Below are 14,164 nucleotides of genomic sequence, written 5' to 3'. Positions count from 1 at the left end.
ATATTGTTATATAATTTGACCAACAGTATGGATTAATATTTCCTTTCCTCCTTGTTTTATGGACTTGGGAATATCAAATACATGTTTACTGGATGCCATTCCAATTAAATTACCAAAAATAAAAAAATTTAAAAAGCTAGTAAGAATAATAACAAAATTCATTCATTCAGAAGAAAAGATCAAGAATATTAAAGGAATTCATGAAAAAATGGAAAGGAAAAAAATTTAGTAGTACCACATCTTAAACTGTATTATAAGATGGCAATGATCAAAACTATCTGGTACTAGCTAAGAAATGGATGGGTGGATCAATGTGACAAAGTAGACATACAATGCACAGTATTAATTTTGTGTTCGACAAATGTAAAGCTTTAAGCTTTGGGGATAAGAATTCACTATTTGGTAAAAATTTTGGGGAAAACTGAAAAGCAGTATGGCAGAAACTAGGAATAGGCTAATATTTTATTCCAAAATAATATTTTATTCAAAATGGATTTATGACCTCAACATAAAGGGAGAAAATAAGTAAATTAAAAGAACATAGATCATATTAGATATTAGACTTATGGATAGGAGAAGAATTTATGAATAAACATGAGAGAATATTGTAAAATTGATAGTCTTGATTATATTTAATTTTAAAAATTATACACATTGTAGTCAAGATAAGAAAGAAAGCAGAAAATTAGGAAGAAATCTTATGGACAGTTTCTCAGATAAAGGTCTCATATCTCAAATACATAGAGAACTTTGTCAAATTTATAAGAATATGAGTCATTCCCTAATTGATAAATGGTCAAAGGATATGAACAGGCAGTTTTTGGAGGAAGAAATCAAAGCTATATATAGTCAGATAAAAAAATGCTCTAAATTACTATTGATTAGAGAAATATAAATAAAAAACAACTTTGGGATAATATCTTAACATATATCAGATTGGCTGAAATGATAAAAGGGGTGAAAGCTTTTATCTGCCTCGTCAGTCTGTAAACTTCTTCCTGGCTGGAGCTTCCAATCTGTAAGGGGGTTTTAAAAAAATCCCCCAGGTTCGTTAATCTGTAAGGGCCTGCCCAATCCCCAACTGCTTCTCCCAGGCTATAAGAAATGAGATTAAAAAGCCTCCTTTCAATTTAACAACAAAAACAGGGTTTATTTATGAGAACCAATTTAGAGATAAGGACAAAGAAAAGTAGGATATATGACCTGTTAGCTTGATACACCGACTCAGCTGCTTCGCCTTTAACTTTCTCTCCTGCCGCCATGAACTTTTCTCTCTCTCTCCTTCTCTACTGGTCTCCTCAGTCACTTGCTCCCCCTCAGTTGCTCCCTCTGTGGATATGGCTGGCTGCTGCTGCCGCCTGCACTTCCCCTCTACCGGTCACTCCCCTCTTGTCTACCATCTCCTTTCTCCATAGCATCTCCATAGCTCCTTCTCTCTGTCTCCTCCACATCCCCTTCACTCGGTCATGCCCTGCCCTCTGCTCTACATCTTCCCCTTAAAAAAACCCCTTCTCTCACAGGAATCTCAGGCCAACCACCCACGCCCCCTAAACCAATTCTCTGGCACCCCAGGGCTGCACCCAAGGCCAGCCGGGGCATGGGGACTCCATGTACACCCCCGCCTGGTGGAGTGAACTGGCGCTTGGGGCCTCTGTGCAGGGCATGGCGTGCCCAAGGTTTGCATGCCAGGGTGGGGTGGGGGAGGCAGAGGGAGCCGTGGCATGCCTAAGGTTTTCTAATTTTAGCCAAAGATAGGGGTCCTCAAATCACAATAAATTATTATTTATTTATTTTTTTTTTTGGTAAGGCAATTGGGGTTAAGTGATTTGCCCAGGGTCACACAGCTAGTAAGTGTCATGGGTCCGAGACCGGATTTGAACTCAGGTCCTCTTGGATCCAGGGCCGGTGCTCTATCCATTGCGCCACCTAGCTGCCCCCATCACAATAAATTCTTACAGGGGATAGTGACAAATGTTGGAGGGGATGTGAAAAAACTGGACACCAATACTGTGAACTGATCCAACCAATTTGGAAAACAATCTGGAATTATGCCCAAATAGTTATTAAACCACCTATACCCTTTGACCCAGCAATACCATAACTAGATGATTCACAAAATGATCAGGGGAAAAGGAAAAGAACCTGTATATTCTTCACAATTTGACAAAAGCTCCTGGGGAAACTAGAAAATAGTATGGCAGAAACTAGGCATAGACCAACATTTTATACCATACACCAAAGTAAAGTCGAAATGGGTACAAGATCTAGACATAAATGGTGATACCATAGGCAAATTAGAAAAGGAAGGAATAGTTTACTTGTCAGAACTGTGGAGAGGGGAAGAATGAGCTAGAGAACATTATGAAATGCAGAGTGGATCATTTTGACTACATTAAACTAAAAAGTTTTTGCACAAACAAAACAAATGCCAACAAGATTAGAAGGAAATCAGAAAGCTAGGAAAAATTTTTATAGTCAGTATTTCTGATAAAGGCCTCATATCTAAGATATGTAGAGAACTGAATCAAATATACAAGAATACAAGTCATTCCCTGATTGAAAAATGGTCAAAGGATATGAACAGGCAGTTTTCAGATGACAAAATTAAAACTATCTACAGCCATATGAAAAAAATGTTCCCAATCACTAGTTATTAGAGAAATGCAAAATAAAACTACTCTGAGGTACCACCTCACACCTATCCAATTGGCTAATATGACAAAAAAAGGAAAATTATAAATGTTGGAGAAGATGTCGGAAAATTGGAACACTAATGCACTGTTGGTGGAGCTGTGAACTGATACAACCATTCTGGAGAGCAATTTGGAACCATACCCAAAAGGCTTTAAAACTGTGCATACCCTTTGACCACTACTAGGTCTATATCCCCAAAAGATCATAAAAAGGGAAAAGGACCCACATGTACAAAAATATTTATAGCTGCTCTTTTTGTGGTGGCAAAGAATTGGAAATTAAGGGGATGCCCATCAGTTGGGGAATGGCTAAACAATTGTGGTATATGAATGTAATAGAATACTATTGTGCTATAAGAAATGATACACAGATGGATTTCAGAAAAACATGGAAAGACTTACATGAATTGATGCAGAGTGAAATAAGCAGAACCAAGAGAACATTGTACACAGTTTCAACAACATTTTGTGATGATCAACGGTAATAGACTTAACTCTTTTCAGCAATACAATGATCCAAGACAATGCCAAAAGACTTATGGTGGAAAATGCTATCCATATTCAGAAAAAGAACTATGGAGTCAGAATGCAGAATGAAGCATACTATTTTCACTTTTGTTGTTCTTATTCTTGTTTATTCTTGTTTGCAATTTTTTCCTTTTGTTCTGATTAATGTGGAAATATGTTTAACATGATAGTAATGTATAACCTGTATCAAATTGTTTTCTGGGGGGGAACTAGACAGTGGATAAAACAGTGGCCCTGGATTTAGGAGGACCTGAGTTCAAATCCGGTATCAGACACTTGATACTTACTAGCTATGTGACCCTGGACAAGTCTCTTAACCGTCATTGCCCCACACAAAAAAATTGTTTGCTGGCCTTGGGAGGGGGGAAGGAAGGGAGGGTGGGAGAAAAATTTGGAACTCAAAATATCTTTACATGTAATTGAGAAAAATTAAAATAAAAATTTTATTTTACAAAAGAACCTATAAGTTCTAAAATATTTATAGCAGCTCTCTTTGTGGTGGCAAGGAACTGGAAATTGAGGGAATGCTCATCAATTGGGGGATGGCTAAACAAGTTGTGATATATGATTGAGATGCAATACTACTGAGGTGTAAGAAATAATGAGTAGATTGATTTTAGAGAAAATATGAAAAAACTTGCATGAAATAATGAAGAATGAGCAGAACCAAGAGAATGTATTATAAAGCAAGAACAATATTGTTTGAAGAATAACTGTAAACAATTAAACTATTCTGAGTATTATAAATATTCAAATCAACTACAAAAGACTTATGAAGGCATATGCTATTCACCTCCAGAGAAATAACTGATAAAAGTATGCACAGTATGGTTTTACATATATATGCATATATACATAAATAAATATTTGTATATATATGTCTGTGTCAAACAGTAGTCTTCTCTAGTGTGATGTGGGGAGGGAGAGGGAGATAGTTGGGAACTTGAAATGCAACAAAAATAAATTTAAAAATTCAATTATCTTCTCCATGATAATTTTCAGATCAGTGTATCCAGTTTTAACCTCTATTAACCTAACCTCTATTCTTGAATCTCCAGTTGCCTATTAGACATCTCAAACTGGATGGTCCTATAGGTATCATATACTCAAGATGTCCAAAACTGACTCATCTTTCTCCCCAAACACTCCTTTCATACTTCCCTATTACTGCCCTCCCAGTCACCCAGGTTCACATCCCGAGTGTCATTCCTGACTCTTTTTTTTTTGTGAGGCAATTGGGGTTAACTGACTTGCCCAAGGTCACACAGCTAGTAAGTGTCAAGTGTCTGAGGCCAGATTTGAACTCAGGTCCTCCTGAATCCAGGGCCAGTGCTCTATCCACTGCACCACCTAGCTGTCCCCATCCTTGACTCTTGACTCTCCCTAACCCCCCAACCCCAAATATCCAATTTGTTAACACGGCCTGTCGATTTCAACTGCAACATCTAATATGCCTCCTTCTCTCCTGATACCACCCTGACTTAGACTCTCTTCTCCTCACTCCTGGATTATTGCAATAGACCACAGGTACGTCTTCCTGCTACAAGTTTCTCCCCACTCCAGTTCCTCCTCCACTCAGATGCCAAAGTGATTTTCCTAAAACACAGATCTTATCATATATCCCTGATCTCATCTTCTGAGACATCCTCTTTTTTCTGGGTCAGAGATCATGGACCCATTTGAAGCCTGTATCAGAGAGCCCTTATCTTTGGCATTTACCTCCCTCTTTGACCACACTTCTAACTCTTAATTTCCCCGACTTTCTCCAAAACTCAGGTCTCATCTTCTGCAGGAGGCCTTTTCCAGCTCTCTTTCTCTCCTCCAACCTATTATCTTTCCCTTTCAGATTACCTTCTGTCTTCTTTATATTTAGGTACATAATAAAGCCCTTGAGAACAAAATGGTTTTGGCTCTTTGTACCCCAGCATTTAGACTTGTAGTGTGCACCTAAATACTTGTTGACTGACTGACAGCATGGCATGTGTTTTTCCTTTCTTTTACAGTAGCTAGCACAAATTCCTAGTCACAGGGAAGAAAGAAAAAATGGGCTTCAGAGTCCTTAAAGGAATGAGCCTTGTGGTTTTAAATTACAATTGCATTGCAAATATAAGTCAATTATACAATGTGTTGACCCAGCTGCTAGTGATATTAACTCCTTGTAATGATACCCACTTTACAATAGAAACATGAATATCCAGATGTATTTTTCCCTGTCTTGACTGGAAATACTTTGCTAGAAAAGAAATTTCTATGAAATAAATGTTTTTTATTTAGATGTGTATATTAAAATATTTGTTAGGGTTTTTTTAGTTACCAGTATGGTTTTGGGGGATGGATTATTGGTAGGTATCAGCATGGTTTGGAGGAGTAGACAAAGTTGGAACAAGAAATCAAGGCAATGAGTTGGTGTTCTGTCTTTAGTCCTGCTAAATGTAGGTTATAGGGATGTTAAGATGTAAATGTCAAAGGCCTGACTAAGTAAGGCTTTCTAGACTCCCAGAAAACTCTGGGTTGTAATGATGGATGTCCTAGTAATATTATCCTCATTGATTTCTAAGTACAGGAGGGCCTTATGAAATACAACTCTTTGGGTCACTTTGAATCATGAAAAACTTCTTAAAATTCTGCTTTTCATCATCCTTGAGGAGTCATTCTCATTCTACCAAGTGAGGCAGGCATGAAGTTTGATATTAGCTAACGAAATACTGTCAGCAGGGACCGTTGACTCATATGTCTCTTTTGTAATCTTGTTCTCAGGGCTTGATGGTTTAAAAAAACTCAGAGGGAGGTTCAGAATACCAACAGTCCTCTACAAGGAAACATGAAGTTCCCAACAAAGATAGTAAAGCTAGCCAGTTGACAGAAGATACAGAACAAACTGCAATCAAGGAGAATGATGGAAACAGATGCAGGGGGGGATTGGGCATCCTTGTTAGGGTTTCAGAGGGAACCAGTAAGGTTTGAAGGGATTTTATAGGGTTCTTATCTGGGTCCAGCAAGACCAGGCATTGAGTGCAGAGGACAACGAGCCTGGGAACTGATTCTTATTGATGCTGTTCTGGAGGAGGAAAGATTCCTAGGGGCTACTTGACATTCAAACTTCCCACTGGTGGGAAAAGTGGGGTTGGGCTACTATTGCTGGTTTTACTTTAAGAGGGTAACTCTTGTCAGGGGTTTGTGAGCTTCTCTGGGGAGGGTGTCAGTATTCTGTATGTTTGAAGGCCATAAGGTACCTTTCTTTTCCAAAACTTGCACTATGACATTCTAAAGTTACTGGCATAACCTTCTTTTCCTCAGTGGTCTTACAAATCATGGGTAGTATGATTCAAGCAGAGAAGTCATTTTGGAATTAGTTGCATCCGATCCACATGGTTTAGAAGAAAGAGCCCTGGCCAGTGGTTTTAGGATGCTTGGTCCTTGCTCTGGTTCTGCTGTAACTTAAGTTGACCAAGTTACTTCTAATCCCTTGGGACTCTCATCATATGTAAAATGAGGAGGTTGGACCTCTGAGGTCCTTTTTAGCTCTAACATGCTCAGATTCTAGTACAGATTCAGTTTTTACATTTGAATACTGTTGAATTTTTCAAGATGTCATTCCTTAAAAATTTTCTCCTATTACTCCAGACATTTTTCTTCTCTCTCTCCACTTGATAGCTTTAAGAAGGAAAAATCTAAAAACGATTAACCCAATATTCCTCCCATGAAGCACTTTTTGCTTTTTTTCTTTGAGTCCTGGAACTATCAGAGTTGTGGGACTTGTCTGTAAGTCCCTACCATCATCAGCATTATTAGCAGTGTCAAGAAATCTTTTGATTGCTCACATGACCCATATTCCAGACAATTAAATAATTCAAGAGAGGGGAAATAATAGTATAGGTCATAGAGCCAGAAGAGATCCTGAAAGGACATGATAGCAAGAACTCTCATTTACTTGGTACTTTTGGGGGTTTGCCAAAGTGTTTTCTGCAAAGCCTTGTGAGATAAATAGTACAAATACTATTATCCCCATTTTACAGGAGACTGAGGATCAAAGAGGTTATATGACTTGCCTAGGATCACACAGGTAGGAAGTATCAGAACTGGTGTTGAGCTTAGCTCTCCTGATGCTGGGTCCAGAGCTCTTTCCACTTTGTCTATAGTTATTGTAAAGGATCTATAGCACCCTTAGAGGAAAATATTTTACAATGGAGATTAATCAATTAGTGGACCCAGGAATCCACAAATCTATTTTTATGCCAAGAATTATCATCCATATATTCTTCTTTTTCCAGTGGACATAGATATTTAACAAAATACAAATTCATTTTTATAGTTAATACTGAATTCATAGTAGTTTTTTAACATCCTATATTCCCCCCCCCAATATGAATAGTACAGTTATTTCACAGTGTGATGGGAGTCTGTAAAAATCTTTTTTTTACATTAAAAAGAACTGAAAGGGGGCAGCTAGGTGGCGCAGTGGATAAAGCACCGGCCCTGGATTCAGGAGGACCTGAGTTCAAATCTGGTCTCAGTCACTTGACACTTACTAGCTGTGTGACCCCGGGCAAGTCACTTAACCCCAATTGCTTCACTGAAAAAAAAAAAGTGAAAGGTTGGGAACAATTGCACTGTTCAGTGTTGCCAATAGAAGGGCATCTGGTTCAATGCAGTTCCACTAAAGAGAGCAGGTTGTCAACCCCATTTGAAATACCTTAAGGATAAATTTTTATGAAATTTTCTTTGTATGATGATAATCTATTTCTGGGCTGGATCGCCTCTAAAGACAAGAAACGAACTCCTTTCCTTTTGTTCTGTTACTGTCCTCAGGGATACTTCTCTCTCCTTGAAGACTTTCAAATATCTTATTGTTAGATACAGTGTGATATGGTAGAAACAGCCCTGGTCTTGGAGTTCTGACTCTGACACTTCCTGGCTTTGTGACACCAGGGAAGTCACTGATGCTCTTGAAGCCTCAATTTCCTGATCTGTAAAATGGGGTTAATAATTCTTCCCACCTCAGAGGATTGTTATGAGGGAAATCTGCTGTAAACTTGAAATTACTATTTTATGTATCAGTTATTAATTTAGCAATTAGTTTCACAAAGATATGCAGATTTCCATTTTATGAATCAGAACTTAACTGCCCAATTGTATTAAAATATAATGAAAATGTATTCAAATATAATGAAATCCACATTTGTTGTATTTGAATATAATTAGAATAAAATAACATGACCTTTCAGAATAGAATAACGTGACCCATACCCTAATTTGCATGTGTGATTAACAAACTAAAGATATTACAGAGTTGAAGAACCATATCTCTACCATCTCCCTGCAAAGAGGGAAGTATAGTTTAGTGAGTAGAGGTCGGGACTTGGAGTCAGGAAGAAAGACCCATTGGGTTCAAATACTATCTTAGACCATTTTTAGCTGTAGGTACCTAGCCAAATCACTTAAACTCTCAGTCACTCAGTTTTCTCAAGTGGCTCCACAACCACCAAGTTCCCTTTTAGTTTCTAATTTAGGATTCTTTGAATTAATAAAAGTAGATTGTGACATTGCCCCCTATTTAGTGCTAACATTTTCAAAATCTTTTTTATTTGCGTTGTTTTACCCATTTTAGGATCTAAGTGATTTTTAAAAATCGATTTTTCCTTCTATCATTAATACTAGCCACTTCAGATATATTTTCAGAGAAGATGGGTAATTGTTCATATTCTTCTTTGTTTTAGGATTTAGAACTGGCAGGGACCTCAGAGATTGTTTAGGGTCTAGACCAACCCTCCCATTTTGAAATGAGTTGCCCAAGGTAGCACAGTGGCATAGCTGGCATCAAACCTGAGTCCAGACCCCCAATCTCATGCATTTTTTTCATGACACTATGTAGTCTCCTTTTGAGGGTCACACTTTTCATTGATGTACTTGAGTTCATAGCCTTCAGTAACAGTTTGAGTGAATTTAATTTATTGGTACCCCTTGTGAAACCTTGTCCTCTAATGAGTAACTGCTTCAATACTATGTGAACAGGCCACCCGACACAGAGTAGGGAAGACCTAGGTCACTTAGCTCTATCATCCTGGGCAAGTTACTTTTTCTTTCTATGCCTCAGTTTCCTTATTTATAAATTGAGGGAGTTAGACTCAATGACCCTTAAGGTCTTCTTTTTACCTTAGTAAATTGTCTTCCCAGTAGATCAATTGCCATGGCTAAAAAAGTTCAGTACCCTTTTATTAACCTTCTCTTGCTGCTGACCCTCCCTGAATAGAGTTAAGTTGGTCTATGGTTTGTTAATACAGAGTCTGTTCCTCCCTTCCAAAAATTTAATCTTTCCTGCTTAGTAGAATCTTCCAGAGCTTGAAGCCTTCAAGCACCCACAGTTGGGCATCTGAGGAGAACATTAATGGAGTAATTAATTTCTTTTTCTTTCTTTTTAGGCGCCATCGTTGTCCACATATTCCTACCAAGATTTATGAACAATCAGAGAACAAATGCCTTCTTTCAGAGTACACAGAGAATTATGGTATCCATCAACATTATCAACCAAGAGAATCCTTCAAGCCCAAGAAAGAATACCAGAAAGGGTCTGTACCAATGGAAGGCATCTCTACATCAAAGTAAGACAATGGAAATATTTTTTTGGGGGGGAATAATAATGAAAACTAGGATTATTATTTAAAATGTCCTTATGGTATTCTAGGGGACCCTAGGATATTACTATCTACCATCTTTTAAGATGAGTAGGATATTGGTCAGGCCTCCTAGTTGACTTTAGCTATACTTATATCTCCCAGGAGAAGTAAGCTAAAAAAATGAGCAATATACTTTGAAGGTTTGTGGAGATTCTAATAATAATCTACTAATAAAGATACCTCACAGATAATTTAAAGTTTTCATGTGGTCTGGGAAGCTAAGGACCAGATTTCCTGCTTAGGCAGAATAGTCCTGAGCTGGACTTCCTATTTTTACTTGGAGGAGTGTCCTGAAAATGTCCTGTGTCAAAGTCTGCTTATTTTATAGTTCGGAAGTATAGCACAATTTCTAAGAGAATTCTGGTTAAAAACAAACAAACAAACAAACAACCTGTTGCTTCTGCAACAGGTTTTCCATGTGTAGATTCTAAAGTTGAAGGTCAGACAAATGAGGCAGGAGGAAACAAAGGCCTGATGAAGCCATGCAGTGTGATGTGATGGTTGAGGTATTCCATTGAGAGCTGAAAGACCTGGATTCCAATCTTTGCTCTGATTCTTTTTTTTTTTTTTAGATAGGCAATTGGGGTTAAGTGACTTGCCCAGGGTCACACAGCTAGTAAGTGTTAAGTGTCTGAGGTCGGATTTGAACTCAGGTACTCCTGACTCCAGGGCTGGTGCTCTATCCACTGCGCCACCTAGCTGCCCCCTTTGCTCTGATTCTTAACTAGCTGTATGACTCTGGGCAATTTTCTGAATCTCAGTTTCCTCAGTGAAGTTATTACCTACCTCACAGAGTGGTTATGAGCAAAGCACATTGTAAAATTTAAAGTGTTATATGTGCCTTGTTTTGGTGATAATTCTGGAATGAGAGAAAGATATCAAAATTGTAGGACATTTGGGGGATGGGGAGAGAGAAGAGTTCCCCAGTCCGAGCAGCTACAGGGGTTAGGAAGGAAATGAAAGCGGCTTACCCTGCTTAAGATACGTTTGACTTGGATTGCTTTAAAATTTTCTCATAAATTATTTGAGCATTGGATTGACAATATTCAGATCTGTGTGTGGAAATATTTAGTGATAACTAATTTTAGTGGCCCCTCTTTTGACCTTAGACCAATTGATAGAATAATTAGGAGAGGCAGAACTCTATTTTTCTTTTTTTCTTCTTTGGTGAGGCAAATTGGGGTTAAGTGACTTGCACAGGGTCACACAGCAGAACTCTATTTTTCAAGGATGCCATAATTAATTCAGTCCCCAAAAAACAAATGATTAAGCACAAGGCATGGGAGATAGGCAAAAATGAAGCATGGTTGCTGTTTTCAGGGAGATTATTGAAAGATATTGTATACAAGCAGCTGGGTAACCGATATTTATGGACAGCTAGATGGCTCAGTGGATAGAGTGCCAGGCCTGAAGTCAGTATGACCTGAGTTTAAATCTGGCCTCAGATACTTAGTATCTGTGTGACTCTGGACAGGTTACTTAACCCTGTTTGCCTCAGTTTCCTCATCTGTAAAATGAGCTGGAGAAGGAAATGGCAAACCACTTCAGTATCTTTGTCAAGAAAACTCTACAGGGTCACAAAGAGTTGGACACGACTGAAATGACTGGAACAGCAACAAGTGATTTCTTGAGAAGGGAGAGAATACTAACAATGTTATTTCTGGAGGAATAAAGTCTTTCTGTAGTAGAGAGCATTTGAGTTGAACCTTGAAGATAAACATTCTAAGAAGTGAAAGGGAGAAAGGAGAACATTGTAGGGATGGGGAATCATTTATAAAAGGTAGGCGATGGAATCCTGAATTGGGGGACCTCCAAGTAGGCCAATTTGGTTAGACTAAATCTAGGAAGTTTGGCTGGAATCTTGATTGTGTAGGACTTTAAGTGCCAAGCTGAGGAATTAGTATTTTGTCTTAGAGTCATTGGGTAGCCATAGAAGTTTCTTTAAAGTCATTGTGGTTTAGTTGGTAGAGTGGTTAGACCACATGTACTCAACTGTGTTCAGTTATGGGAACCGCATTTAGGGAGGACATTGATTGAGTTAGACAGCATTCAGAGGGCCAGCCACTAGGAAGGTGAACAGTCTCGAGAGTGTGTCATATGAAGACCAGGGGATGTTGAGCCAAATGTGATAAGATTCAGGGCAGATGTGTGGCTCTCATCCTATCTTTGAAGGACTTTCACCTGGAAGTGGGATTAGATTTGTTTCGCTTGGTTTAAGAGCCAAGAACCAGTAACCATGCATAGAAGTTGCAAAAAGGTAAATTTAGGCTTGACTTAAAGAAAATCTTCTTAACAACTAGAACTATCCAGAAATGGAATTTATTACTTTGTAGATAAGGAAACAGAGGCTCAGAGAGCTTAAGTGATTTGCCTGGGTTCATAGAACTAGTGAGTATTGGAGGCAAGATTTGAATCCAGATCTCCCTCCCTCCAAGCCTATGACTCATAGGACCACAGGTTCATAGAATTGCAGAATTTAAGGGCTAAAAAGGGACCTCAGTAGCCAACTAGTCCAACCCATGTTAAAAGGGGTGACTTCTACAATACTACGTACAAGTGGTCTGGGGCAGCTAAGTGGCACAGTGGATAAAGCACTGACCCTGGATTTAGGAGGACCTGTGTTCAAATCTGGATTCAGACACTTGACACTTAGTAGCTGTGTGACCCTGGGCAAGTCACTTAACCCTCATTGTGCTGAAAAAAGCAAAACAAAACAAACAAACAAACCAAAACAACCACGTGGTCATCTAGTCTTTACCTGACAGACCTTCAATGAGGAAGAGCCTCCAAAGCAGCCTGTTCCATTTTGGGGAGGAAGACCAATTCAGAGCCTATTTGCAATAGTTCAGATGAGACTATGAAGGCCCAAAGTACAATTTTGGCCGTATTCAAGTAAAGTAGGAGATGAATAAGGATGTTCCACAACTAGCTAACAATAGGGCTAAGGCTGTGAAGAACATTTGGCATAGGTGTTGTCTTCTGCTGGACCAGAGTCCCAGACCTTTGGTCCTTAAGACATTGCAGCTAGTCTGGCTATAATAGCCTCCCTGGGACTTCCAGATCCCTTGGATCCTGGCCCAGACTGGAAATTCCACTCTGTTCCTAGAATGGAAGAGAATGAATGAAAAGGCCCAAGACCCCAGGCCTATTTCTTTGAGGCCATCTGTTCTCAGGTTGGGGGGAGGAGGGAAGGAGGTCCTAAGCCTTTCCCTCCTTACCTACCACATGGTCTTACTAGATAAAATGAATGAATAAAGAATTTATTAAGCACTTACAGTATGCAAAGCACCGTGTTAAGTGCTAGGGATACAAAGAGAAAAGCAAGACAGTTCCTGCTTGACAGGAACCCCACACTAAAGGGAACACTTTAGCTACAAGTCAAATGGAGAGGTCCCAAGGTCCTTAGGGTGCAGTAGCAAAGCAGATGGTAACTTGAGTCACCTTACTCCCCTAGACATGAATGCAGCAAAGCCTCTGCTGGTTCTGAGTCAGGACACTTTGAAGACTCCAAAAGTTCTAGCTATGGAACCAATGGAAAGTCTCCTTCCAACTACTTGGTAGGTCAACACAGAATGACCTTATATGTTCCAGTCCTCATGATTCTCCCAGAAGCCGTTCACAACCTCTTCACAATGCTATCTTAGATGGTTGGGACATGTACCAAGATCCCATTACATAGAAACTGAGGGTGAATTAAAGATATCTCTGAGGCTATATAGGAACAGATATATAGACTTGAGAATCACCTGTCTATAGATGATCACTGAACATGATGCAAGCTGATGAGATCACTGAGGCCGAAGTATAAAGAAAGAAGCAAGTCCAAGAGAGAGCTTTAGGAAGCACCTGTGGTTAGAGTGATGAGAAGGGAGATGGATGATGATACAGCAGAGGAAACTCAGAGGTGTTTAGACTGATAAGAAGGCAGGAGAAGTGTCCTGAAAACTGAGGGAAGAGAAATTATCTGGGTGGAAGTTATGATTAGTGCTTTGGGGAATGTGATGGTGGAGCAATCAGGAATATAATAAGCTTACCATGTAGCAGAGAGGATACAGCTGGTATTAAATAATATAAATCTATAGTGGACCATCTGATTATGTGACTTCTTCTGGAGCAGGGGGTTCATAAATATATATGTAGGGACAGAAAAAGTAGATGGTATGGCATAATCATCCTAGGTTGGGTACTGGTAAGGGTAGAACAGTTGATAGAATGCTGAGCCTCGTGTCAGGAAGAGCTGAGTTCAAATCTGGCTCCAGATACTTACTA

At 39.0% G+C, this 14,164-nt stretch overlaps 1 protein-coding gene across 1 annotated transcript in view; it reads left to right on the top strand.

The window, feature by feature from the left end:
* The first annotated feature begins 1,337 nt into the window (after positions 1–1,337).
* Positions 1,338–14,164, top strand: part of SAXO1 (stabilizer of axonemal microtubules 1) — a 40,337-nt gene continuing 27,510 nt past the window's right edge. The window contains exons 1-3 of the mRNA XM_044000591.1: positions 1,338–1,377; positions 1,521–1,653; positions 9,641–9,820. Of these exons, the coding sequence (XP_043856526.1) occupies positions 1,338–1,377; positions 1,521–1,653; positions 9,641–9,820 (353 nt within the window). The remainder of the gene's footprint in view (positions 1,378–1,520; positions 1,654–9,640; positions 9,821–14,164) is intronic.

Source organism: Dromiciops gliroides, chromosome 1 (assembly GCF_019393635.1).
Source record: "Dromiciops gliroides isolate mDroGli1 chromosome 1, mDroGli1.pri, whole genome shotgun sequence".
Lineage (NCBI taxonomy): Eukaryota > Metazoa > Chordata > Mammalia > Microbiotheria > Microbiotheriidae > Dromiciops > Dromiciops gliroides.
Note: the sequence above shows the minus strand (reverse complement) of the source record. Positions and strands in the feature narration are given on the sequence as shown.